The sequence below is a fragment of the Tursiops truncatus genome, chromosome 3 (genome assembly GCF_011762595.2).
Source record: "Tursiops truncatus isolate mTurTru1 chromosome 3, mTurTru1.mat.Y, whole genome shotgun sequence".
NCBI classification, from domain to species: domain Eukaryota; kingdom Metazoa; phylum Chordata; class Mammalia; order Artiodactyla; family Delphinidae; genus Tursiops; species Tursiops truncatus.
Genome location: NC_047036.1, coordinates 109,413,144 through 109,439,964, shown reverse-complemented (window position 1 = coordinate 109,439,964; position 26,821 = coordinate 109,413,144). Strand labels below are relative to the sequence as shown.

The 26,821-nt window shown below is 48.7% G+C and overlaps 1 protein-coding gene across 2 annotated transcripts; it reads right to left on the bottom strand.

Moving 5' to 3' along the window:
* Positions 1 to 174: 174 nt before the first annotated feature.
* On the bottom strand, positions 175 to 25,905 carry LOC101332836 (organic cation/carnitine transporter 2). 2 transcript variants are annotated; one of them, XM_004326770.4, is made up of 10 exons: positions 25,295 to 25,905; positions 18,109 to 18,212; positions 11,199 to 11,353; positions 10,048 to 10,219; positions 8,730 to 8,856; positions 6,892 to 6,992; positions 5,064 to 5,278; positions 3,337 to 3,519; positions 1,970 to 2,105; positions 176 to 1,615 (listed from the first exon to the last, which is right to left on the bottom strand). In XM_004326770.4, the coding sequence occupies exons 1-10, from the start codon at positions 25,685 to 25,687 to the stop codon at positions 1,528 to 1,530; spliced, it is 1,674 nt and encodes a 557-aa protein (XP_004326818.3). In that variant the 5' UTR covers positions 25,688 to 25,905; the 3' UTR covers positions 176 to 1,527. The 2 variants fall into 2 exon arrangements, with proteins under 2 accessions (XP_073658608.1, XP_004326818.3); XM_073802507.1 differs by lacking the exon at positions 1,970 to 2,105 and having other exon boundaries at positions 175 to 1,615.
* Positions 25,906 to 26,821: the final 916 nt, after the last annotated feature.

Below are 26,821 nucleotides of genomic sequence, written 5' to 3'. Positions count from 1 at the left end.
GCCTCAGTCCATAGTCAATAGAGTGAAGGTCTCTAGTACATGGGGATTAAAGTTTAGCTTTAGAGACTAATCATAAACCACTGTTAGAATTAGCCCAAGCTGATACAGAGAAAAGTGATGTGATGGTGTGGCATGGCTCACCAAACTGTGGAAATAAAAGTTGTGGGCAGTTGTTATTATTTTAAAAAATCATTTAATTTATTAAAACATCTTCATTTCCCAAGGCACTTCAGTAGCTTTCACAAAAATACTTTTTTGTTTTTAACCAGGTGAAGCATATGCTTTAGAAGTACCACGGTGGCATAATCAGAAAAGAGAAGACAATTTTACGCTGAACACAAAATATCTCCCAATGTTACACCACTGAAGTGAGCAACTCTGAAAGACTGTGAACACGACTTAATTTTCTTCTTTGTAATTTTTTTCCATGATTAAGTTTCATGAAAGGAAAACACACACAATGATGTCATTTTTGGCACCCAGAAAAGTGCTAGTAGCTAAGGCTGGTGAGGCCTTGCATAAGTGGCAACCGTGGACCATTGCCAGAGTGATTCTGGGTTGAAACAAACAAAAGACACAAACCAGGAGGCTAAGGAACCAGCCTTTCCTAAGTCTATTCTGAAGTGCAAATAACTTAAGGAGAAAAAAAGACATAACAACAAACAACAAGCAAAACACAATCAAAATCCATATTATAGTTTTGGGAGAAGAGACAAGTTCGCTCGTCTCTCTTTCTCATTGATATACTTCCTTCAAACCATACATCAGAAACCATAGTAGCTAGGAGACTTGATTCACGTAGTAGTGGAAAACAAGAATAGTAGATTCAGTGATGAATCTCTTACGGGCCTGCACAAGACCAGTGCTTTGACCAGATGTAAACAAGTCTACCCAGTAGTCACTCTGAGTGGTCCAAGAGCTCATAAGTTAATGCACTTGTCTCTGTTCTGTATCTGCTGAGTCCTCTCCATATGAAATACCTCTAGGTTTCCCCAGACTTGTGCTTTCCTGCCCTGGGGAAGCAACAATCCCATTTAATATCCTTTGTAACTGAGAAAGTATGAGAAATCAGACTCCCTGTGAAATTATTTCTTTTCCTCTAAAGTGCACCATTAGTGGGAAACAGGGAAAGGATTTTTTGGCAGGGTGAGGAGGTGGAGAACTAGACCCCCAGTTCTATCAGGGGCCTTCTCAGGCAGTCTGAAATTAAAATGTAAAGTTTTAATTCATATTCTTCCAAATCCTACTGGTTCTAATGAGTAGTTAACTTCTTAGGAAGTGCCAAGTCCATCACTGTAATAGTTAGGATTTACCCAAAGTTGTCCGTCAGTAGCCATGGTGTCCCTGGAGGGAAGGTGGTGCTCTAGGACCATATGCAGCTGAGTCTGGGTATCCATCCGTGAGCAAGGCAGACACAGCGTCCGCAGAATGAACAGCAAAGACCTTTGCCACTGAAGGACTCAGTGTCTGCACAAGCCACTTCTGACAAGACGGTCTTTCCTCTTTACCTTCTCACTGGAGGTTGTGTTAGAAGCCTGTGTTTTTAAGGACTGTGGGGCCTTCTTCACCATCTTTTAACATCCTTGTGTGGCTTGGAGTTTGCCTGTATTTTATTCTAGAAGAACAAGCCAAACAAATGTTAGAAACAAATCTTAAAAACATGTCTACCAGTCTCAAAACAAACAAAAAATGCCCCAGAGCTGAGGTTATCTCACTAAAGGGAAAATATCATACAGCAGATTCTGAAAGGTTTCTTCTTGTCTCTGTACTATCCGAGTTGCTACTGCTGTCGAGATGTTCATGGTGACCCAGTGGTCTGGATCTGGCCAGAGAGAACAGGCTGTAAGTACCCGGCCATGTCTGATCCTATTATGGCTAAACTAGTCCATGGCGTTTCTGAGTTCGTGGGGAACTCTCTGCCAGGCCCAGACCCAGAGCATTAACTTTGTGAAGAAGGAGGCCCCCTTACCCTTTGACCCTTAGCATCTGGTCAATGGTGTCTGGGAGTGGGGTGCCGAAGCTCTCTGGGAGGAACAAGGTGAGGATGGCTGTCAGGATGGTCAGACTCCCCATGAGAATGTAGGGCAGGAAGCGGTCGTAAGCACCTGTGGTAAAGCAGACAGAGCCCCAAGCCGGGAGTGCAGTTTGACATGGTCTCTCTCCCTCCCTTTGTGTCCCCAGGACTCTAACAGGGATCACCTGCCTTCTTAGCCTCAGCATCGCCCAGTCTGAGCTGCCATATTGGAATCTTGCACCTAGGCAGGTCACAGAACCCAGAGTTGGCACAGAGCAGCAACACCTCGGTGCAGGGGATGGGTGCAGCCTGGGAGGATGGGCCTGAGCCATTTCTATTCCTATTTCCTTTTTATTGGCCGTGCTGTGTGCCATGCGGGATCTTAGTTCCCCGACCAGGGATCGAACCTGTGCCCCCTGCACTGGGAGCACTGGACCACCAGGGAAGTCCCTCTATTCCTATTTTCTAGCCAAAAATAAATAAGTTAATCAACAAATTAATTTAAAAAAACCCAATGCAGCCAAAAATTAATTAATTAAAAAAACCCAAAAAACACCCTACTTCCTAATGCTGGGTTTCCAAGGAACTCAAGGTATGTGTCCAGGGATAGGAATAACTCCTCCACCTCTCCAGGTGTGTCACAACCCACTCGATTTGTCTTCAGGCCAGATCAGAAGGTGTTTCTGCTTGTCAGGTCTATGTAGCATGTTCACAAAGCACTCTGAGTACTCCCAAGGTGAGTGCCACCCGTCCCTAGAGATGTGCCAGCTAGGCATGTGCAGGGGGACAGCAGCTGCCATGAGGAAATAACTCTGAGAAAGATAAAACTGGGGCCCTATTACATAAAATGGTATGAGGCAGATCTTTGCACAGTGTAAAACTGCTGTGTTAAGTGCTTCAAGTTACAGAAATTCTCGGTTCATCAGACCTCTAGAATAGACATCTTTCCCTTCCTGTTCCTTATAAACTATGATTCCAAGAAGAAATTTCCCCAATTAGTACACTGGCTCCCTAAACGATGCTGCAATTTCTTAGGATAGGGGAATTACGTTCTCTGATGGAAGGCCTGGGAAGGCTAAAACAGATACAAAACCCCTCAACTGTCGTCAATTTCTAGCTGTCTATAGGTTGTTTTCCACATGAGTGCTTCCACCACAGTGCACCCAGACAGGAACCTTCTCCAGGCATAGATCCAGTATTGGATGGATCCCATTTGCTGAGTGTGCTTGCTTTCTTGTTAACAAGCCATCCCCAGGTCGCATTAAAGCCAATCAGTGCTTCCACCCCATCCCTCCTGTGTGCGCTTGACCCACGGGACTTACCAAGGTAAATGAAGTAGGGAGACAGGATGCTGCCCAGGCGGGATGCCGTGGAGCTGACTCCCACGCCCATGTTCCTGACCACTGTGGGGTACAGCTCGGCTGTGTACACGTAGACCATGGAGAAGGCAGCAGTGACTCCAAACTTACCCACCATCACCAGGATGGTAGCCAAATAATACAAGTCTGAAAAGCAAAGGGAAGAAAGTAGGAGAAGGCACCAACCCAAGGCACGCTGCTACTAGTTTTTTGCCTGAAACAGACATACTTTCTCCCTGGGAAGGGTGGAGGAGGAAAGTTTCTATAACTTCCTATTGTGGGATAAGGGGCTTATGTCCCTCCAAGTTGATTACCGAGAGGAGGCTGGGACCTGCAGCTGTGTGAGGACAGGCTCTTCTCCTCAGCCTAAAGACCACCAGAGTGAGCGAGCCCCTCAATAACCCAGAGAAACCTGCTCTCCAGTCCAAAAGTCATTAAAGACATGTGTGTCAGAGGGGGCAGCTGGCACCCCAGAACCTCATGCTGCAGGCACTGTGGAATTAACTAAGGATTTGTGGATGAATGGGAAGTTCAATTATAACTCACTTCACGCTTTCACTCCATGCAACACTTCACAGACCAGCAGACCCTCATGAATGATCCTCGGATCTCTCCTGCTCACTGTGCCAATGAGGAGATGCTGTGAGTGGCCTGTGGGTCTCCCTGAGCTCTGGTGTGAACCTCTACATACATTCCTGGGCTCCCAGCCATGCTGCAGTGGGTGCTCTTCCTGTGCAGAGTGTTGCCAGCCTCAGGGGCCCACAAATGATTACCAGAGGTCCCCAAACCCATGACAACTCTCGGTACCATGATGGACATGAGGATCCATAAACCGTTTTATGAATTTTCAGAGGGCTGCCTCCTACCCTTCTGTGGGATACCAAGATGGTTTTACAAATAAACTCCTGCTACTGGCCTGTGAGAGCCACGCTGTGGCCTGGCCCTGCCCTTTTTCCTCTCCTCATCTCTTACCAAGTGTGCCAGGCTCATTGCCTCCTCAGGGTCTTGGTCTTTGCTCTTTTTCGGCCTGAAATGTTCTGCTCCTAGACTTTCTTATGGGTTTCTCCATCGTTTCATCTGTTTCTGCTCGACTTTCCCCTCTTTAGGGCCACTGTCTGTGACCACTCTATATAAACTAGCTCTCCATTGTCCTTCAGTGTCATTATTAAAGGTAACACAGTCTGTACTATAACAAGCATTTTATTTACTTGTTTGTTGTCTGTCTTCTCAACTGGAGTCTGAGCGCCAGGAGGGCCTGGGGCTCTGCCCGACTCCTTTACTTCTGCACCGTCAGCCCCAAGCACAGTGCCTCCCCCACAGTAAACACTCCACAGCTACTTATTGAATGAATAAATGACTAAGATGGGGCCAGGTTAAAAAGACATGGGGATGGCCCTCTTTCCTCCCCCTCACTCTGCAAATAAAAACACACACACACACATTAACTTGGGTAGAGAGTACAGTCAACCATCAGCCCCACAAGGTCACTCTCCCTTCTCCCCCAAAGCCCAGGCCATGATGACTGTCTGGTCCCAGGAGACACTTTCTCTTGACTTGTGGGCTGAGAACACAGATATGCAGGCGAGCTGTAATGGCATAATTTTATTCTCTTTATTAATTGGCTGAGACAGTATGGTAGAGACTGAGTGACTCAATGGATATCCCAGACTGCAGACATGTATGGTACCTACCTGGGGGCACCAGCTGCACGAAGAGAAGAACGCTGCCACCCAGGAAGAGGGCGGTGGCCATGGAATAGCGTCGGGGCAGGTGCTGCAGGAGCAGCCAGGCCAACACATATGCTGGGACTTCAACCACAGCCGAGAGGAAGCAGTTCAAATAGACATTCCCATGCAAGTTAGGAGTGTCAAGGGAAAGCCCAAAATAGCCCACTGATATGGTCATCCTGAAACAGAATGCAGAAAATAGCTGGAGAAGTGGCATCCACGTGCCTCCCAACCTGGACAACTTTTAAAATATAATTATTGCAGGAAATTCAAAACTATCCTTACCAGGAGGGCAGCAGATTTAACCCTGAGTCTTACTTCTTAGAAAGAAAGATAACTTCCCCCGAGACCGGGGTACCTTCTGGGTCAGAGCACTTTCAGAGCTTTCTAAACAAAGCGTTCCAGCAAAAAGACATATAATTCAGACAGATTCACTTTGTTGGAAAAAAAAAATCAAAAACCAAAAATACTCCAACCTGCCTTTCGGCTTTAAAAATCCTAAGCTAAAGCACTCACAAAAGCCTATTTCCCTACTCTCTGAACCTCCCAAATCCAACAATTGCAGAAGGAGCTAGGGTATGAGTAAGGAGGCAGATAGCAAGTGGGGTGTGATAAGACTGATGAGATAAAATAAGGAACAATCATTAGGTCAAACATTTAGAGAAAGATCCCTGGCGGACCCTCTGGGGCGACCAGCCAGGAAGAGGCTGGTCAGAAGCAGGTGACCCCAACCCCACCGGACTCGTGGGGAGGAGAGGGAGCTCCCAGTGGGCCATCTGCATGCCCCCCGCTGCCCCTGGCCTAGACCCTGTCCCCAGTAGGCATTCTCTCTATTGACGGTCAACACTCTTTGGCAAACCAGACCAGTATGAATCAGACTGTTTTTAACTCATCTGCAGGTTGAAACCACAGCTGGTACAATCAGGGAAAAGGGCATGTACAGGAGTCCCTGGGAAATCCAGAGTAGGAGGGGTGCCTGGGTGAACCATGGAAGGGTGACTCATCGCAGGCTGGCAGGTCTGTGGTGCAGGCTGAAAGCTGGTTTTGTTTGAGGCCGACTCAGGGGCGGTGCACTGCCCTAAGGGATCCCGTGCCATTCCTTGGAAATGGGTGGCTGGCTGCCAAGGCTTGTTGACTCCAGCAATAAGCACTCTGAGATGAAGTCTGCCTTCCTCCCCCGCAGGCTCAGGTAGTCACTTGTAATCCCAAGGGTCTGGCCACTAAGCAAATGCTACCTAGGCACTCGGATGTGTTCCTTTTCTCTAGTAAATCACAGATCCCTCCCTGACACACTTGGTGAAATGCCTCGTTAGAAGGAACCTGACGAGGATGTGTAGGCCATGGCTCTACCTCCAGGACAGTCTCCAAACATCCCAGAGGGAGGATGTCCTGCTTCCACATTTCCAGAACATACTTAGCAGCCTCTATAACTGAAAGGACACGGTGTCTTCACTTAGAACTTCTTAAAGGCCTCAGTCACTGTCTGATGCACAGGCAACAGGAACAACTAAACTAGGGACCCAATGTGAACAGAGATTTGCCTTCTGACCCGGAGGGATCCCCAAAGATCCCATATCTTCCCCCCAAAGCTCCCACAACAGTTTTCGTTCTCCTCTTCTGAGATTCCGTTAAGAACTGGGACATGCTCACTTCTTTTATTGCAAGGCACATCCCTGCCACTTTCTGATGGCACAGGCTTTCAATTCTGATCTGAGATGTCTGCAAATGCGAGGCCTGACAGACACTGCCAGAAGCTTTGTCTGGAGGCCTTAGGTATGTCTCACTTACGCACCACAGAATTATGGACATGATGGTGACCATCCGGATATTCTGGGTTCGGAGCAGATCCAGAATGCTGTGAGACTGCTGTTTCTTGGAGCTTAGGTCTTGTAGCTGCAGGAACAACATGACAAGGGTACGGGACGGAGAGAAGGTTGGAGACTCAGAGACCCAAGAACATACTTGAAACCCTGGCATCTTAGCTTTCTGCGTCTCCGAGTTGGGGAGTGTTTTATGTTTCTTGTTTGAAAAGAAGGGTATGTATAGTGACTATGTCTTGGGCTGCAGAAGGCTTCACCGGGCCTTGTGGATAACAAATTAGTGAACAAGAATGAGGAGGAAAAGTAAGTGACCAGCCCTTGGTGCGATGCAGCCAAGGAGGAGGCCCAAGCTGACTGCCCCCTCCCGGCAAAACCTCCAGCCCCGTCAATGGCCACATTCCAGGGAGGCCTCTGCGCATTCCTTTCCAAGGCTGGCTCCCGGCCCCTCTGGGTCAGAGAGAGAAACTGGCTGTGTAGTTTATTGATATTATATTTTAAAAGAATTAATGTTTTCAGTCCTCATACCATGTAGTTACTGGTCTACTTCCAAGGAAAAAAGTTTCAGATAGAAAAACAGGAAAATTGACCTCAGCTTCACTCTGAGTAACTTCCTATGAAACCTGGCACAGCCAAGGACATTAATAAACCACACATCTAAACACACTGATGTTGCTTTCTTAAGCAAACCCAGTTTTGGAGTTTGTTTTTCCTGAGTTAGCAGTTCAACGCAAGGTCAACTTTTGACTTAATGGATCCCTTGGAATACCCTCATTTCCACAAAGATGCCAGTGGGACTTACGGTTTCATCCAGACTGACCTCTGCAAAGCTACAGAGGCCACCTCACTTAAAAGCCCTCCCTGCCACCTACCCCTCCCTGAGCTTTTGTGCACCAGAGTCCTTTCTAGGACGTGCTGAGTGGGATTTGGTGCTGGGCCACTGCTTAACCATGAGGCCGGCAGGGCTGTCAGTGGCCAGCAGCTTCTTTGCTGCCTATAATAACCGGTCTCTCTTTCCCAAGCCCCAAGTCTGCATCTGCATGCCTTTGCGCATTGCGGTATGACTGACTGCTGGTGGCTGTTCTCACAGCCAGGACCTTGTCTTCCTGTCAGAGCAGGGACACACTCCAGAACCCCATCAACCAGCAATGACAATTTCTAACCTCTTCTCAGAGGCATGAGGCTGAGGAAAACCGCTTGCTGCAGAGGAGGTGGAAAGAGAGGGAACAGGAAGGAGAAGCAAGACCCAGGAATCAGGCAGAGCCAGGAAATTACTCATGGCGTGTGAGAACAGGGTTTGCAGAGAGGGGTGGGGTAGGGGGAGGGCGGATATCAAAAAGGACCTGGCTCCAAGACGATAATCAACAACTCCCCGTTGGTGGGCGGAAGGAGACAGGACATTTCTAACTCCAAATCTATTTTTGCTTCATACTTTAGGTACTTGTATTATTTTTGAAGATGAGAAACAACCTAAGGTGTAAGAAACAATGATTTCCCAAAATGCCAATTTCATGAAAGACCTATTAACTCATAAAGAGTTTTTATTATTAAAAGTAATGGTTCGACTGTATGATCACTTAGAAAATAATTATATAAAGTATGAAAACCTATAACTCCACAGAAAGGTGAAGGAGTTTACGCAGTTGGCACCTTCTCAACTTCTGAATTTTAACAGGACCTGCCTTGGGGGCAGCTGGGGCTTGGGCGGGGGAGAGCTGGGCTCCCGTGTGAAGGGAGGGCTTCAGGGCTGTGTGGTCCTACCCTAAAATCATGGTCACGGAGGCCCTCCTACCAGCTCTGGCATGGTGCTCACCTCACTGGAGTCAAAGATGGTTGAGGGTGCAATGATCCCATTGATTTTGGCAGCCCTGCGGATGATCACCTCTGCCTCTTTAAATCGGCCTTGAGAGATGAGCCATCGGGGGGACTCAGGGATGAACCTGGAAGTACAAGGAGCAATCTCACTGAGGCCTTCCCGTCCCACAGACCAGGTGGAGCATAAGTGGAGGTGGGAAAGGGGGTTTCAGAACCAGAGCTAGGTTTGAGGGATGTTTGGTGTTTCCAAACCAGAAGCTAAGAGGTGCACCATACTAGAGCCAGTAATGCGAGCTTCTGATTTCACTGGAGTACACAAAGTTTAGAGGGGCCGACACACCATGATGGGATTCCTCCCCTGGCTGGCCACCTCCATTTCTGAAGAGTGGTGGTGCCACCTGCTGGACACTAAGTAGACAGGTGCAAAATGGGCTCCTGAAGCTTGGCTTCTGTCATGGGCTGAGCCCGGCCCAGACCCTTACCCTGCCGAACTCCCTTGCTTGTGCCTGGCATCCACAGCAGCTTTTGCACTGGCCTCTTATAGCCTCTAGTTTTTCCTCACTCTCCCCCCTCCCCCTGCCCCGCCTTGATTCATCCAATTGACTCTCCATAAGGCACTTAGGTGTTTTGAGACTTTATGGATCTTATTTTCTACCTCACGAGGTAGCCCCTGCCCTTAGGTCATAACTAGGACTCAGCTGTACCATCTCGGCTCTGTATCTTCTCCTACTATGCTCTGCACTGCTCTCACATCCAGGTGCACCAGTGATCTCACCATCCCCACCTGCAAGGGGCGATTCTCGCCTCAGCCCCTCGGCTGTGTTCTCTTTCTCCATATGGAACGGTCTCCTCTCTGCCTGTCCAACCTCTACCTTGGAGGCTCAGATGGAGCCTGGTTTCCTCCATCCAGCTACCCTGAGGACTCGCACAACGTGCTCCCTCTTCTCCCGGTGCCTCTGGCACGAGGGTGCGGCAACATACAACCAGAGCCAGGGCCTAAGCTGTCTTGTCCTGCAGTCTGATAGCTTCCTGGAGCTTATGCTAAACTCTATCGTCTCGCAGCTACTGCTCTTTCCTCTCCTTGCACTCCAATCAACCCAGCACAGGGCTGAGAACAAGTCTGTTGATGTCTTGGGGCTGTTTTGTTTTTGGCTTTTCTGAGTATGGAAAAACATTCTGAAACACCTTATAAAGACTAAATTTTCTGTCTCTGTGAGCCCAAATGGGGATTTGTGGGTTGCTGCTGCCCCCTAGTGAAGGCCAGATAGAAGACATCCTGCTGGTGGGCACCACCGGGCACAGGGCCACACACTCACCACCACAGTGGGAAGCACAGCACCCCCGGCACCGTCAGCGCCAGCAGAAGCATCCGCCAGTCTCTGATGAAGTGAGCAAATAGCGGCAGCAGCATGTAGCCAAATGCATAAAATATGCACACGCCTAACGTAGAGAATATAATACGAACTGACTTGCCAAGAATTTCTGTTCCTGTTCAAAACAAGGGAGGAGTCATGTTAGTATTTTAATTCCGGTTATTTCCTTATTAATCTTCTTGTGTGTAATTTTCAACATATAGATAAGAAAGCAGGCAGAATTATCTTGAAGCTTCCAAGCCCTAGGGAGGGATGGGATTCTGACCACCTGCTGCGGGTGCCTCCTTGTGGCCTCACGGCGACAGTTCTCTCATGAAACTGTCATCACTTCCTGAAGCCCTACGCTAAAGATGCCACGTGAGGCCTCACTGGGGAAGGAGATTCATTAAAGGGGAAGTCACTATTAAGGCCACACATGCTGACTATTACGCTTTAAGGAAAAATGTTTTATCAACTGTGAAGAGAAACAAATAATCCTTTTAACAATCAACCCAAGAAACCCAAAGACCAATAAGCTAGAGTTAGATGCCTCTGAACAGTGAGACTGGCAACTTTTCAGTGAGAGCAGGCCAAAGCCCTGCAGTGTGGACTCAATTAAAACCCTGAAGGTCATGTGACTAAAGCCCACTCCTATCAATTCATTCTTGCCAGTCGATTTCACTGGCCACTGTTTTGCAGAAGAGGCAGTTTTCTTCCTTGGTGAGCCTGCCAATCATGGCCCTTGCTCCTCATGTCATGCCTCCCTGTTTCCTTAGCTACCCCAGCCCTGGGCAGAGGCAAGTCCTATTTTTAAGATCTTAGGTGAATTCCGGCTAAATGACCATCGAGTACTAATGAGACCAAGGTGCCACACCTCGGGGGCCAGAAAAGAACTGGAAATCAGCAGTCAGGCTATTGGGCTGCTGGGGACACAAGGCTAGGCACTTGGCAGACTCAGTTTCCCTGACTACTAATTGGATTCATCAAGAATCCCTGGTCGGTGTTGCCAGAGACCACTTCCCTTGGAGGGGCATCACAGCTGTCTCCAGAAAGCGGGTGGTGGGATGATGGTGAAACACAGGATCAAGTACTTGACTCCAAATTGATGGCCATACCCAGGACAAATGCTGCCACGTAGTTGGAGATCTGGCCCATGCCTACAAGGAAAAACAGCATGGCAAACATCTCAAAGTTCTTCGAGAAGATCTGCAGGAAGCTGAAGCCAGTCTGCATGCCCATTGTCACAAACAGCACATTCTTCCGACCAAACCTGGGAAGGAAAGGAGAGTGACAGAGGACCAGCTGGGAGAAGGCAGCAGGAATGGGCCCCACCAAGAGGGGCTTTCCCCAGAGTCATTTCAGGGAGGGGTCGCGGACACTGCTGCCAGGGCAGCTGGTGTAGGTGCAATCCTGGCCTCTCAGTCCCTATGCTGTTACTCCCCTCCCCACTCACCAGGACCAATGTGCAGCCTGGGCACCAGGATTGCCCAAAAGGCAGTGCCAGAATTAAGACAGTGATTACAAGGGATTGACACACATTCATTATACTTAAATTCATACATTCATCATTTATTATTTTTTTAAAAGAGCTGGTTTACTTTGGAGGATGATGGAGAAACAATTCATTATAAATGAAAACTGGTAAATAAAGGGGAAAACATTTGTCCTGACTTTTCTATGTAAACTATGGCGAACAGTTACCAATAACAGATGAGGGAGAGTATCATTTCATAATAGTATTCCAACTATTAAATGAAACCAAAGTGATAAAACTAGAACATCATCATTTTACAACCCCCGATGAATGAAGAGATATGGGTGTTGTGTTTCAATGACTGCTAACATCATAAAGAGAGACACTTGAACATCGCATGACTCCTATAGTCTTTACAAAGGGGCTGAATCTGAATCTGATGAAGTCTCTAGATCCAGCTGCAATTTGCAAGAAATGCAGGGAAAAGAGGAATATGCTCAATTGTATCATAAGCATACAGTTAGCAAAATTCAAACGGGGAAATTCTACAGGTAGAACAGCCCAGGCAAAGAAAAGGACGGAGAATCCATAGGTTAAAGTAGACTAAAAGACATACAAAAATTTTTAAGTGGGCAAGACTAAACTTGTGTTTAAGGATGTACATTTAGACGATAAAACTACAAAAAACCCACAGGGAAGTGATTATTATAAAAGTCAGGCTAGTGTTTACTTATAGGTGAGGGAAGCTGTTGTCTTTGGGATGGGACAGATGGATGGGGCTTCTGGGTGGCCAGCAAAGTTCTATTTCTTGACTTGGTGGTATTTATACGGTTATTTCCCTGGAATAATTCATTAAGCCTCATTTGTTCTGTGTGGTTTCTGTACCTGTGTTCATTTTCAAATTTTAAAAAATGTTGGTTTTTTTGGGATTTGTTTGCTTTTAAAGACAGTGACACAACAAGGAGGAACAAGTCAACCTAGTTCATTCAACCTAGCAGATTCAGCTTAAGTCTGCCCAGGGCTAGCAGACACCTATTTTCATTCAATGAGTATTTATTTGAACATCTATTATATACTAGTCATTACGGATGTATTTGAATTAAAAAAAGACACTGATTCTGCCCTCAAGGAGCTTATAATCTACAGTTGGTGAGACAGACAGTAATCATATTTTAATCGAACAACAACACTGCTGAATGTACAATTACACACTGGAACAAGAGCACTGAAGGAACAGCATCCTGGCCCACAAGGGACACAACAGAGGAACCTATCCTGGACTGGAGGTAGGGGCTGGGGACGTGGGCATTCAGGGAAGGTCTCCCTGATTATGGGGCACTGAGACCAGACCCAAAGGAAAAGAAGTTCTTGACAGGGCGGAGTAGGGGAGAGGGACCAAGCTTTCAACGATATTCACAGTACAGTGGGGGAGGCCAATATTAATCATATGGTGTCATCTTTTATTTACCAATTTCTGATAGGAACAAGGAACCAGGGTAATGTAAACTGGGGACCCTGAGGAGGCCGCCTGCGTGGTCAAGGAAGGTCACGGCACGCGGCTGGGGGGGTGCGGGGGGGGGGAATTCTTCACTGTGACTGTGAGAAGAGCATGTGCAACTGTGGCTAGAGGGGCATGGTGAACACGAAGGGCAGCTGTTCAGTAGAGGGTGGCAGGAGCCAGACTGCACAAGACCTTCAGCCACGGTAAAGAGTTTGCTGCTTCTTCCCATTACAACAGGGTTTTGTTGTTTTTGATGATATTGGCGTCTAGTAGATAGAGGCCAGAGATGTTCTAAACATCCGAAAATGCCCAGGATAGTCCCCCAGAACAAAGCAGTCTCTGGCTCAAAATGTCAACAGTGCTGAGGTTGAGCAACCCTGACCTAAAAGGAGGCTCCCCTGCATTGTCCTGTAACAACAGTGCCCTGCACACCAACCAAGGGGAGGGCCCTTCCTACCCTGCTTTCCCTTCCCAAGGTCTCTCTGGATAGTAGGGAAGAGGAAGACTCAGGAAGCCCTTACATTGCTATAGTCCTTGGCAATCCAGGGTTGGGGCCAGAAAACACTCACGTTTTTTTTAAGAAATATTTGTCTATTTTTATTCTTTGATATTTATGCATAAATTGTACATTTGTAAAATATAGAAAAGCACAGAGAAGAAAATAAAAATCAGCTGCATTCTCTGATAGCCACTAACATTTTTTCTCTATTTTTTTAAATTGAAGTAGAGTTGATTTACAATGTTGTGCTAATTTCTGCTGTATAGCAAAGTGAGTCGGTTATACACATATAGACATTCTTTTTTTATATTCTTTTCCATTATGGTTTATCCCAGGAGATTGGATATAGTTCCCTGTGCTATATAGTAGGACCTTGTTGTTTATCCATTCTAAATGGAATAGTTTGCATCTACTAACCCTAAACTCCCAGTCTATCTCTCTCCCTCCCCTCCTCGCCCTTGGCAACCACAAGTCTGTTCTCTTTGTCTGTGAGTCTGTTTCTTAGACAGGTTCATTTGTGCCATATTTTAGATTCCACATTAAGTGATATCATACGGTTTTTGTCTTTCTCTTTCTACTTAATTCACTTTGCATGATAATCTCTAGTTGTATGCATGTTGCTGCAAATGGCATTATTTCCTTCTTTTTCATGGCTGAGTAGTATTCCATTGTATATATGTGCCGCATCTTCTTTATCCATTCATCTGTCGATGGATATTTAGGCTGTTTCCATGTCTTGGCTACTATGAATAGTGCTGCTATGAACATAGGGGGACACGTATCTTTTTGAATTATAGTTTTGTCCGAGTATATGCCCAGGAGTGGGATTGCTGGATCATATGGTAACTCTATTTTTAGTTTTCTGAGGAACCTCCATACTGTTTTCCACAGTGGCTGCACCAACTTACATTCCCACCAACAGCGTAGGAGGGTTCCCTTTTCTCCACACCCTCTCCAGCACTTGTTATTTGTAGACTTTTTAAGATGGCCATTCTGACCGGTGTGAGGTGGTACCTCGTTGTAGTTTTAATTTGTAAGAAATGCTCACTTTTAAAATCTGTCAACAAAAGGTCAAACACACACATGCCTACAAAAATAGGAAACATCAGCTACTTCTTCCCAGAGTTGTGCCTCCCTTCTATTTCTGCACATAGAGGTAACTCAATGACGTCAGATAAAATGCTTTGACAGCCCAGGATTATTTTAATTGCTTTTGACTTTTTGGCTTATTCATATTCCAACAAGGAGTCTTATATAAAAACTTGATATTCTAGACAACTCTGGAGGGCATGAATCCACTGCCGTTAGGTAATCTGTTTGGCTTAGGTTTTTTTTTTTTTTTTTTTTTTTTTTGCGGTACGTGGGCCTCTCACTGTTGTGGCCTCTCCCATTGCGGAGCACAGGCTCCGGATGCACAAGCCCAGCGGCCATGGCTCACGGGCCCAGCCGCTCCACGGCACATGGGATCCTCCCGGACCGGGGCACGAACCCGCGTCCCCCGCATCGGCAGGCGGACTCTCAATCACTGTGCCACCAGGGAAGCCCTGGCTTAGGTTTTTGAATTGGCTCACTTAGGAGTAAACTGTCCATCCCACAGAGTCCTGGGCCTTCCAAGGGGGTGCAGACAAGCTTGAGGGGTGGTGTAGGGAGCTGAAGGTAGGTGCTGCAGCCAGAACAGCCACATTTTTAGCTATTTCATTGACTGAACTTAAACGATTCTATTTAAAAGATGAAGTCTGCTGGCAAAAAAATGTTTAAAGGTTTGAGAAACCCTGTACTAGCCCTTCTGAAGACTAAGGTGGTCCTCAACATACACACCAACTTTGTTTCTACTGTTTCCTCAGGAGCAGATCTTTGGGAACTTAAACACTTTCCTCAGGTAATCGTGGTATTACACGGCTCTGAGGCCAGCCCACAAAGATCTCCCTATCCCATGACACAGCTGACCAGAAAAATGCACTGAGCTTCAACTCTGTAACTGGGGTACCTCCTCCTAGTCTTTCACATGAAGGTAATTCCTCTGAGTCTCAGCTGCCACCCAACCCTGTGAGAGGGGGATTCCCACTACCCCTCCGGGAGGGCCTCTAAGCTCCGTCCAGGGCACGCCCTCCTCTCACTCTATACTGTTCCCAGGCAATCTCATCCACTTACGGGGCTTTGATGAGGGTTCTATCAACTGACAATTCCCGAACGTGTTTCTCCAGCCCAAACCTCTCACGGAGCACCCTATCCATACATCCAACTCCATACTCCATTCCTCCTATGAGACCCCTAAGTCTCATAGTTACCCCAAATTCAGTATGTTCAAATTGAACTCAACATCTTCTCCTACAAACATGGTCCCCTTCCAGAGTGCTTTGTCTTAGAGAAGGGTATCGTCATTGACGCGGCTGTGCAGGCCAGAAGTCTCCCTCCCCTCACTTCCCATGTCCAACTCATAGCCAAGTCCTGTTGGTTTTACCTCCTACCACTCCTCCCCATGTCTACCGCCCTCAGCCTAGTCCAAGCCACCTTCATTTCCTGCATAAAGGAGTGTGATAACCTCTTAATTGGTCTTTCCACAATCCTCCTTGCTTCCTTTCAATCCTTTCTCCACAAAGCTATCGAACAACTTTGTAAAAATGCAAATCTGATGATGTCACACTCTTAAAAGCTGCCCACTGCTCTGTGACGAAAGCCCAGACTCCTGTCATCTGCTAAGCCCGGCCTGCTCTTCTGCTTGGGCCTCAGCCTGCCTCGCTGCGTTGTCTCTATACCACTCTCCGCACCCCCACCCCCCACCCCCCACCAACACTTTCTTCCAGTTCCTAAAGTGTGCTATGCCTTCGCTTGAGTCTAGGCTTAAGTACTCTTGGCTCTCTTGCCCAGCACACTCTTTCCTCTCTTCACCCCTTTAGCTAGCTAATTTCTACTCATCTTTCAACCCCCAGCACATGCTTCAATGCTTCACCGTCTCAGGTCTCCTCTGTCAGACCCTCTCTGAGCACCCTGTACTTCTCCGCTATATCACTTACCACCACAAAGGATAACAAGTACTTCCCTCAATTCTTTAATACATTCTGCCTTGCTAGAAAGCAAGTTCTAGGAGAGCAGGCACCTGGAACAGTAGTCCACACAAAACAGAGGATCAGGACTCTGGGCCCGAATCCTAGCTCTGCCACTTGCCAGCTGTGTGACTCTGGGCAAGTCATTTAACTCCTCTGGGCTTCATTTTTCCCATCTATAAACTGAAAATAATAATGCTTCCCACATCATAGGGTTATGAAGATTAAATTATTTGTTGTTTCTTTTCACTTGGTATACAGTGCTCATAAGAGTGAATGGCACATATTAGATGCTCTGTGTTTATTAAATAAATATAAGTAATCAGCTGATGCTTGCTGCTAAGTTAAGGGTCTGGGGAAGCAAAGGCCTTTCCCCTAAAGGGGTAAGTGTCTCAGGCTTATCTAGAATCATCAGTCAGTGGTCACAGCCTACTTAACTCTTTAATGCTCATTGGTGACTGTAGGAATTTGTTCGTTTTAAAAATCCCTAGATGACACTCTGGAAAAGACAAATCTAGTGAGAAATGCACATATTTCTTATGAGGAAAGACTTCTCAAGTAACGACATTAGTCCATAGATGCAAACATGCCAAAACATCACTTTGCATGTCTGCTGCAGGATAAAATGGCTGTAGTCTTAAGGCAGGATGACATTCTCACCCTGAACTTCTCTATTAGAGACTCCCCCTGCTGGGACGATGCTAGGACTCCTCTCCACTGGGTGACCCAGTGTGGCCAAGGACCTTGCTGAAGGCTGCTCTTCTTGCCATGGGCTTCGCTCACAGACCCTGAAGCTCTGGGGTAACAAGACACAACATAATAAACCCCTCTGAGAACACCATGGAAACTATGGAACTGTTTTCCCCAGAAAAATGCTCACATACAATCTCTAAAATTCTGTATGGGATTTCCAGAGGAGATGAACTCCCTAAGCCATGGACTTTGAGGTAAGAGCCTTGGAATTACACAAATAACCTGCTTATGGGTCAAAACAGCACACTTCCTGATTGCTGAGAAATGCCATAACCATAAGCCTGTTAGATAAAGGGAATCAGCCCTGTGGACATAAGAGTTCTGCCCATCACACTGCCGTTGGCTAGTGAGACCTCTCACCTTGAGGAAAGAGCAATGGTTTGGGGAACACAGAGGCAGCCACCTATGGAATGCCCTAAGATCTACAACACAGCTGACATGCGTGTGTGTGGTGTTTCCCTCTCCTAAGCTTGAAGATGCCAAAGAGTTACGCTCACCCAGGGAAGGCGAGCAGGCAGTGCAAAGTAAGTTGTGGCATATTTCCTGGTCAACTGGATCATGTGTACACTCGGCTGAGGTTGTTTCACTCAGCAAGCATTAGTGAGAGGAGGTTGCTGGCTCTCTTTACTTGGTCTGGAGTCTATACTATAGATGTGCCTTCGCCTTTTTAAAACACACAGCCCTGGGCTGACAGAACACTACCTTGCTCTGTGCTGAGGTGCCTTGCAGCTGCAGGAGTAGACACCCACCTTACCTGTCTGAGAGCTGCCCCGAAATGAAGGAGCCCACCAGCACACCCCCGAAAAACAAGGAGACCGTGAGCGGGGCCTTCCAGTCGTCCTCACACACCAGGTTCCACTGAAAGAGGAGCAAAGGGATGTATCACTCACTTCTTTTTAAAAATGTTTTAAATGTAAGGCTTCTTGGAAAATGGAATCAGAACATCCTGCATCACTGCATGCTCTGTTTACATTACTGTAAGGGTGTGTGAGCTCACTGAGGCAGGCGATGGCTCGTCGGGCAGCAAGGCAAAGAGCAGGTTTCCCCTCACAGGGAGACTGACCATCCTGTTTTTCACAGCTCTTAGCCTCATTGTTTTGCTACCAATTTGAGACGGGGAGACAGGCTGGGAGCAAGTACTCTGCCCATGTGCCAACCCAGGAGGAGGCGAGGCCTTTCACGGTCGCTTCTAAGGACCTGGGCTGAGGCTGGGGCTGTGGGTGGGGCAGGGCACCCTTTCAGTGGGGTTCAGGTCATTGGCAGGGGTGGCATAGGAGTGGTTCTGGAGCAGGGCTCTGCAGCTCTAAGGGTCAAGGCTTCCACTGAGGGACTGAGGCCAGAGGGCCTGGTATGCACCATCTGGCTCTGTTCCTTCAGCTCTGCTCAGGCTTCAACTCTGGGCCAGTGACCCCTGGGTCCTTCTGCTGACATTTAGAGCTGGGATCCCTGATGCTGTGCCAACACTAGGCCCAATTACAGCCAAGAGCTCTGAGCTGGCAGTCAAGAAGCTGCGTTTTAGCTTCTACTCTACTGTTAACTAGTTACCCAACCTCAGACAAGATTTTTCCCCTCATTGTGCCTCAATTTCCCCATTTGTGAAACAGTGATGGGGGTGGGGGGGGGGAACAGGCTACAGTGCTTGAGGTTCCCAGTACCCAGTATAGAGTTCCATCTCTAGTTAGCACGGAAAGAGGTCTATGGGCATGGGGAAGCACCTAAACATTCAGACATTAGGTTGCTCCAGCCTAACAAGGGCCAAAAGAAGGAAGAAAAACCAAAATAGGAAGCTTGGTGGTCCCCAGAAAAATGTTTCCCGCAACAGAGAGGTGGTGCTCAGTAGTAACCAAGAAGGCCGCCTTCTAGGGAATTTAGACCCTGGCTTGCCTGGCACCAGGCTGCAGGCCTGCCCTCCATGGGGCCTGCTGGCTCCCAGGAAGTGTGCGGCTTCCAAGAATAAAGCATCTCTTCCAGGCCAGGGTCAGAGGGAAAAGCAAGTCTGCTTTTTGGCCCTGCTGGGCAGTGTGTGCACAGTGCCTCCAGGCACCTCAGAGGGGGTCAGAGGGCAGCCCTTAGGGTGGACACAAAGAACCCCTGCAGCTGATGATAAGAGCCACATACCTGGCTCTCCACTCTGGAACAAGCATGCACGTTGGATGGACTGAGAATGGGGTGGTGATCCCCACTCCAGGAAGAGTTGGGGGTTACCAACTCCTAAATCTAGAAGAAGGCCAGACTAGCAGAAGACAAGCAAGGAGCACCAAGGCCCAATCACTCAGGCTATGGCAGCCTTCCCACCTCTGCAGCCTCAGCCGTGCCAGCACCCAGATACCACCTCCCTTCTAGGAGGGTGAGTGCTCCTAGGGCAGCCCCCATCCAGACAGGGCTGCCGAAGTCAGGATGGGAGTAGCAGGGGAGTCAGAGCTGAGGGACTTGGTGATGGGATGCTAGCCTCTGGGGGTGTTAGGCGGAGCTTCAGGACCAGACTATGCCTATTGCTGCTCTTGAATATGATGTGATCTATTCCCACCTAGCATGCGCTACTTTTGTAGCGACAGAAATAAAAAAAATGAATACAGTCAGTAGCTGCTTCTCAATAGGTCTCTCGTGAGGGTCGGGGACTGATATGGCTGTGCTAGACTAGAAACCCACACGGGCTTCTGCAGTGAGTTCTGGGGTGGACCCCCCCCCCCATGCCAGGTCTCCCAATATAGGCTTCTAGGGACTTCTGGACTGGCAAGGCCAGGTGCCACCTGGAACCAGGTCAGACTATGCTCTGCAGGAGACAAGGTGACTGTAGTGCTCATCTTGGAATAGGTCCCCAGAGCATCTCTCCGGCTCCTGCAGCCTCACCACCACCACTTGGTCCAACTGGGCTCTCTATCCACTACTGACATTTCTCAACAATTCTCACAGCCTGGCTTTGGGCCCTCCAAAAGCAAGCATGGGTTAACACTTCTTTCCTCCTGGCCACAAGGGGCCTGTGAGTAGGGTCAGGAAAGATAACAGGTCTCAAAAAATGAACAGAAGGGCAGGCACAGGCTAGGTCCCACCCAGCCAACCCATCCACTTACCTGTCAACCACCAGATGGAGTGCAGTGGGCTCTTGGACTTGGCCTGACTCCTCCTTAAGCGGGCGGCAGGTGGAGCAGGGGGCGATGAGAAGCCCATAGAGTCCAGGCTATGTACCCCGGGCTTGTTGTGTTTATAGAGGAATGTAGTATCTCTATACTGAACTCCTGGCTTGGCAGCTGCGACTAAAGCAGCTACAGACCAGCTCACTGACGCTGCCACTTGGTACGAAGGATGGGCTATACTGGCTGATGATAACAGGGATCAACCTTAGAACTAAATGTGTAGGTTTAAGATTTAGGTCATGAGTCTAGTATCCTTACCCCTCAGCTGGGTTAGCTATGAAAGCAGGCGCAAACTGAAAACATCTGGGAGTAACCCTTGCAAGGAGCCTAGACTTGCCACCCTTCCTGGTCAGAAATGTGCCTTTCTAGTGGTGGTGTCTTCATGGATATATATGTGTATGTGTGTATATCTATATCTATATCTATATCTGTATCTATATCTCAGAGCTTTTCCAACTATATACTTTAGTTATGTACAGTTTGTTTTATACCATTTATACCTCAATAAAGCTGTTAAAATTTTTAAGAAGAAAGAGAAATTGTGTCTCTTGTACGCAATATGTAATTGGTGCTACTTCTCAGTTATGGGAAGTAGAGAGGTGATGTAGTTCCCTGGGACTAAATGTCCTTACCTGTGAGTTGGCTGGAAGAAAAAAGAGATAGGGCCTGTGCCCACAGGGCAGAAGCTCTTCCCAGAGATGTACCTAGGCTGACCGCATCAACGGTCAAACACACTGGTAAGCACTACCTGTTACTGAATGCCATGTATTCTACACACATTTCATTCTGCCTCCTGCTGCAATTAACGGCGAATCCTTGCCCCAAGGCTGTCAGGGCAAGGAGAAGAAGAAGAAAAAGAATTTGCTACCATATCCTCTACAAAGCCTGGCAGTGCCCTGCAGAAGAGAGGCTCGGTAGCTGTTTGGTACCTATGTGAGTGAGTGAATAGATGGATAAAAGGACAGTCAACCTTCCGAACCATATTATCCCTTGGGTTTAGTCCTTGGGCTTGGCTGCCCAAAGCCCAGATGAACCCTGAGCTTCATTCTCTAGAACAGATTATTTTCCTTTCTCCCTCACACCTTCTCTGTGACAACTGTCAGAACTTTGACCCAGGATGTCGGTTCTCAGCTAGCTAGAGAGACAATCAATCTGCCCACTCATGGCCAGATGGGTCTGTTGTGACTGCACACACACAGGGCCCTTCAGGGACCCAGCAAGTGGCTTGCCATGAGCTGCAAAGGCAGGGGAAAGGATCTGCGCTTTCCTAGAGTGAGGGAAGTCAGCAAAGGCATACCAGTGAGGCACAGTCTCCAGGTCTTTTTGGTCTCCCCACCCCAGAGTCAGCCCGGGGCCTGCCTCCCAGGTCGATGTGGCTTTTTCTTCAGGTGAACGTGGAGATAACAGTGGGGTCTCTCCTATTTTCCAAGACTACACGCACATAAGGCTGATGGAAAAGCTGGTCCAGAAAAAGAGGTTCTCTAGGACAACAGGGAGTAAAAGTGTTGCGAAGGGTCAGCGCAGGGGGCTTCTGGGAAGCAGAGGCTGGCAAGGAGCAAGGGGACGCAGAGGACTGCTGGGTTTTGGCTGAAGAGACCCCACGTCATGGGTGCCAGAAGAGTTAGAAGTTTCTAAAAGAACCTTTCCGGCCACAGGCTGTGCTATGGAGACACCAAAAAGCAGGTGTCTCAGACCCAGGTAGCCTGAGAAATCAACCAGGTTCCCCGAGAAGGAGGCAGTCCTGGGCCAAGAAACACTCAGGTATTGGAGCAGCACTGCACAGTGGGGTGGCTGATTCCCCAGCACTCCAGGGGTGACTGAAGGGCTAGAGAAGGGGCTAGCCTAGAAGCACACGGACCACCAAACTATTCCTGAAACATGGGAGAACCACCTTTCTCACCTCATAAATAGCGTCCCCTTCTTTCTGCCAGTCCCAATGCCTTGTTGCAGATCCACGCAGGGGCAAGCCCCAGTTTGTGGAGTGGGGGATTACATTTACTTTAAAATATTCCAGTCAGTGCCTTTCAACCACCACAAAGTTTCCCTTCTATAAGTTAAACTTGTCCTTTTCTTCTTCAGTTTTCACACTTTAGAGATTTCAAAATTATTCATTAATCCATTCAATAAAAATTTTCCTGAGTACCCAATCTGTATCCAGCATCAATGTTAGGACTTGCAGGAGATACAGAGATGTTAAGTCTACCACAAAGTTTAGTACTACATGTGCACACATTAACCTCAACAAAGAAAAAAAATCAAACAGGAGAACTGAGGTTTTCATTTTCTGCTGAAAAACATGAATAGGGGGCTTCCCTGGTGGTGCAGTGGTTGGGAGTCCGCCTGCCGATGCGGGGGACGCGGGTTCGTGCCCCGGTCCGGGAGGATCCCGCGTGCCGCGGAGCGGCTGAGCCCGTGAGCCATGGCCGCTGGGCCTGCGCGTCCGGAGCCTGTGCTCTGCAGCGGGAGAGGCCGCAGCAGTGGGAGGCCCACATACCGCCAAAAAAAAAAAAAAAAAAACATGAATAGGAATTGAATACCAGTGTACTTACAAACACTTCTATGATTTGGGGCAAAGGGCAGTCTTGCAGACATTTAGCAGGCACAGGACAAGCTGCAACGGTCAGCAGGCCAGGTCCAGGTTGAAAGAAAATGGGCCTTCGAAAAAAGGAGCTCTCAGAATGTTAATGCAACAGCTTCCAACAGTGACTGTTCACCAGAAGAGAACAAGCAGCCTTGAACTTAAAGTCTGGCATTCCAGCATCCTCTAACAAAGGGCTAAGTAATAAATTAATCTTGCCTCCCTGCAAAGACTGACAACCTGAAAGTAGGTGAAAGGGCACATAGCTCTTACAAAACTGTTAAGACAGCTAAAGAAATAGGCTAAATATATAAGAGGAAAGGCTGACATTGGCAGCAACATAGCTCAAGGACCCTTCTGGAACAGTTGGCCTTTGGGAGCTCATCAGTGCCATCACCACTCTCAGCCGAAGGCATGATGGGGGCAGCAAAGAAAAAGCAAATGACTAGAGTAAGTTGGGGACCACAGGGGTTAGGGAAAAATCCTAAGAAATGCCATGAGCTACTTCTGACTTCACTGCCTTTTCTTCCACAGGCAGCCAGAAGCAGAATTTGCAGGGACTTCTGAGTCATGGACTGTGGCTTCCCCTCTGTGTTCTCTCCCTGCAGTCTGAGGAACAGCCTCTACTTTCACAATGCTTGGCCTCCAGAAGGGTGACAGACTGGCTTCCAGAAGGGTGACAGACTCACTTGCGAGGCTAGGACCAAGGATTTGTGATGACTGGAAGTTTTCATACTCCATGCACTTGTCAGCCACAAGTCACAGTCAGCTACCTCCAAATCAGTACCTCTTTTCTCAAGTAACAATGCCTGAGGACACTGGAATGATGTCACTTGCTCAGAGATCCCAGTGGGGCTCTTCTCTTACTCCTACTACATACATGTGGAGTAAGGAGGCACAGATGCTGGGGACATCAAATGTCCAAACATACAAAAAACAACACACACACACACACACACACACACGTCTGTTGGGGCAGCACTCAAACTCCCCTGAAGGGTGACAACCCCCAGAAGCAACACACACAGGGTCTCCAGAACCCTTGTAAGCCCCTTTCAGGCTCAAGCGGGGTTTGCTGCCATACCAGGACCTGTGCACCCTGCCCTTCAGCCTCTTCTCTGTGAACTCTGCCCTCCGGCCAGGTTGTTTCTTGCTGTTCCAGACTTTGCATCTGCTGAGCTCTATACACCAGACGCACTGAGAAGCCTCCTCCTCCAAGAAGCCTTCCCTAATCCTTGAACCTCTGATCCTGACACTCAGTGAACCCGGGCACCCTGGAGCCTATAAAGGAGTGCTCTTTTCAGTGTCCTGCTTGCTCAGTTCTGCTGAGACTACAGGGAGTTAGAGTGCCAGTGTCGGAGTATGATGCAAAGCACATCCACGTGCATCAATAAACATCACATCATACATCCAGCTTTAATGATTGCAAGGTCACCAGGGGACAGACAAGGCCACCCAAAAGGAAAATCCAAGGGGCTGGGGCATGAGAAAGGTTTTCCCCCTGCTTCCTATGAACTAAGGTTGTATGCTTTAACTAAATCTGGCTAATGACATTTCCTTAGAATACCCTAAAACATACCAGGTCAACAAGTCACCCTGAATGGATCTTCAGATGCATGAATCCTTAAAGGCTAGTAACTAACCCTGACCAAAAGGTAAGCAATTCTTTACGGGGAATGACCAGACAGTCATTTAAGGGTGAAGGTGGGTGGGGAAGGAGTAACTGGGAAAAGGAGCAAGAGACAGTTTTATAGCCATGCTTCCTTTAACTTAAAAAGTTTGAGAAAGTAGAGGGGCATTTCCCCTCTCTCTGAATAGATGCCAAAAGGCTGGAGGAAAAATGGTGACAGCTCCTTGGCCCAAGCTCTAGCTCTAGCTCTAGTTCTCAGCACTCCCACCCCCATCTAAAGTCTCTGACTACTCAGAATCTTAGAGTATCTACAAGGAGTCGCCAGGGCCTTCTTGGCTTCCTCTCTAAGATAGCTAACAGGATGGGCGGCCAGCCTGACACCCGTGCTGCGATGTCCATGATCTCTCTGGAAGTCACCACGAAAAGTTCTCCGGAGCCACCTGGCTGGACGATGACCATCGCCAGTGTGTAGTGAGTCGCGGAGAGGGAGTGACAGCATCCAGCGCTCACCTTGGCGGGTGGAGTGCACGACCTTTAAGACTGTTAAGGTCCTGCCTACTCCCCGGTCCCAGGTCCCGGACGCGGATCTGTTACCCACCTCGGTCACGATGGTGGACAGGTAGATGTCCCGGTTGAACTCCCAGCCATCCAGGCAGCCCTCTTGCTCCAGCTGCTCCAGGTCCACGTCGCGCCCCGGCTCCAGCCCGAGCGCCGAGAAGTTGACGATCGTCGCGAGCCGGTAGCGGCGGCACCTGTGAGGCACCTCGCGGCCGTCCTGCAGCTGCAGCGGGAGGCTGTGGTTGCGCCACACGCTGCTCAGGTTCGCTGTGTCCGGCACCCGACAGTGGTGCTCCGGGGTCGCCGACAGGAACACGGACGACAGACCGTTGAAGCCGTTGGGGACGATGCTGGCGCTGAGCAAGAAGAAGATGAGGCGCTGGAAAGGGCCCCACTCGCCCAGGAAGGCGGTCACCTCGTCGTAGTCCCGCATTCCGCCCTCAGTTGCCCGCGCGGCGCGCGGCCGGGGGTCGGAGGACGCGGCGGCGCGCGTGCGCGTGCGCGTGCGCTGTGGGCTCCCACTGCGCGACCGAGCGAGAGTCGGACCAGTGAACGGCCCGCCGATTGAACGAGATCGCAAACTCCTGGCGCCGCCGCTGCAGCCCCGCCGAAGCGACCGGCCTTACATAGTGCGCAAGGCCGGGGCGGGCTCTGGGCCTGAGCCTCTAAGCCCGCCCAGGCCGCTGGTGGTGCGGCGCGAACGGGGGCGGAGCTGGGCCGCGCGTGACGGGGGTGGGCGGGCCCGGGCCGCCGCGGGCACCTGGGGCTCGGACCCGGTCTCTGCTCCCGCGTGGAGTCGGCCTCGGCGGGCCTCGGTGGGCCTATCCTTGAGTTTACATGCGAAGGAGCCCTGGCTGGGCTGAGGAAGGCCGCGAGACTCGTGACCTCGGCGGCGCTTGAGGCCGAGCTCGCTGGCCCAGCGCGGAGCCCGGGCGAGCCGGAAGCTAGGCTCAGGTATTAAAAATACTGCATCGCCCCCCACCCCTTACCGAAGCCAAAAGGGGCACTGTGACTGGCCCAAGGTCTCGTTGCTAGTTTACTGCCCTTGACACCGCCCATTTTTGTAAGAGTGACCAGGATTATCTTGAAACCGGAACCGTTAACTACCCCAATGGAGAGCCTGGGAGCAAGGACTTAATTCGAATCCAAATGCCCTTTACATATTTTGGTCTGTAACAAGCCCTTTTGTTGTCCTTTAACTTCAAACAAATGTAAAATTTTAACTTCGAGATTATGGACGATCCCAGCCTAGGATTAAATGTTCCCCTCAGGTTAGTTATTTCTGTACAGAGTTAAGAGTTGAAGGGTAATTCAAAAAAGCAACTAGGTGATTCTAAAGCTTCACTGTCCCATAGAATAAATAGCTACATTTGTAATTTAAAATTTTCTAGTAGTCATATTAATAAAGTTACCAGATTTAGCACATAAAAGTATAGGACACCCATTTAAAATTTGAATTTCTGATAAACAACGAATTTTTTTTTTTTTTGGCCTCGCCATGTGACTTCCGGCGTCTCAGTTCTCCCACCAGGGATTGAACCCCGCCCACGCCAGTGAAAGCCGGGAA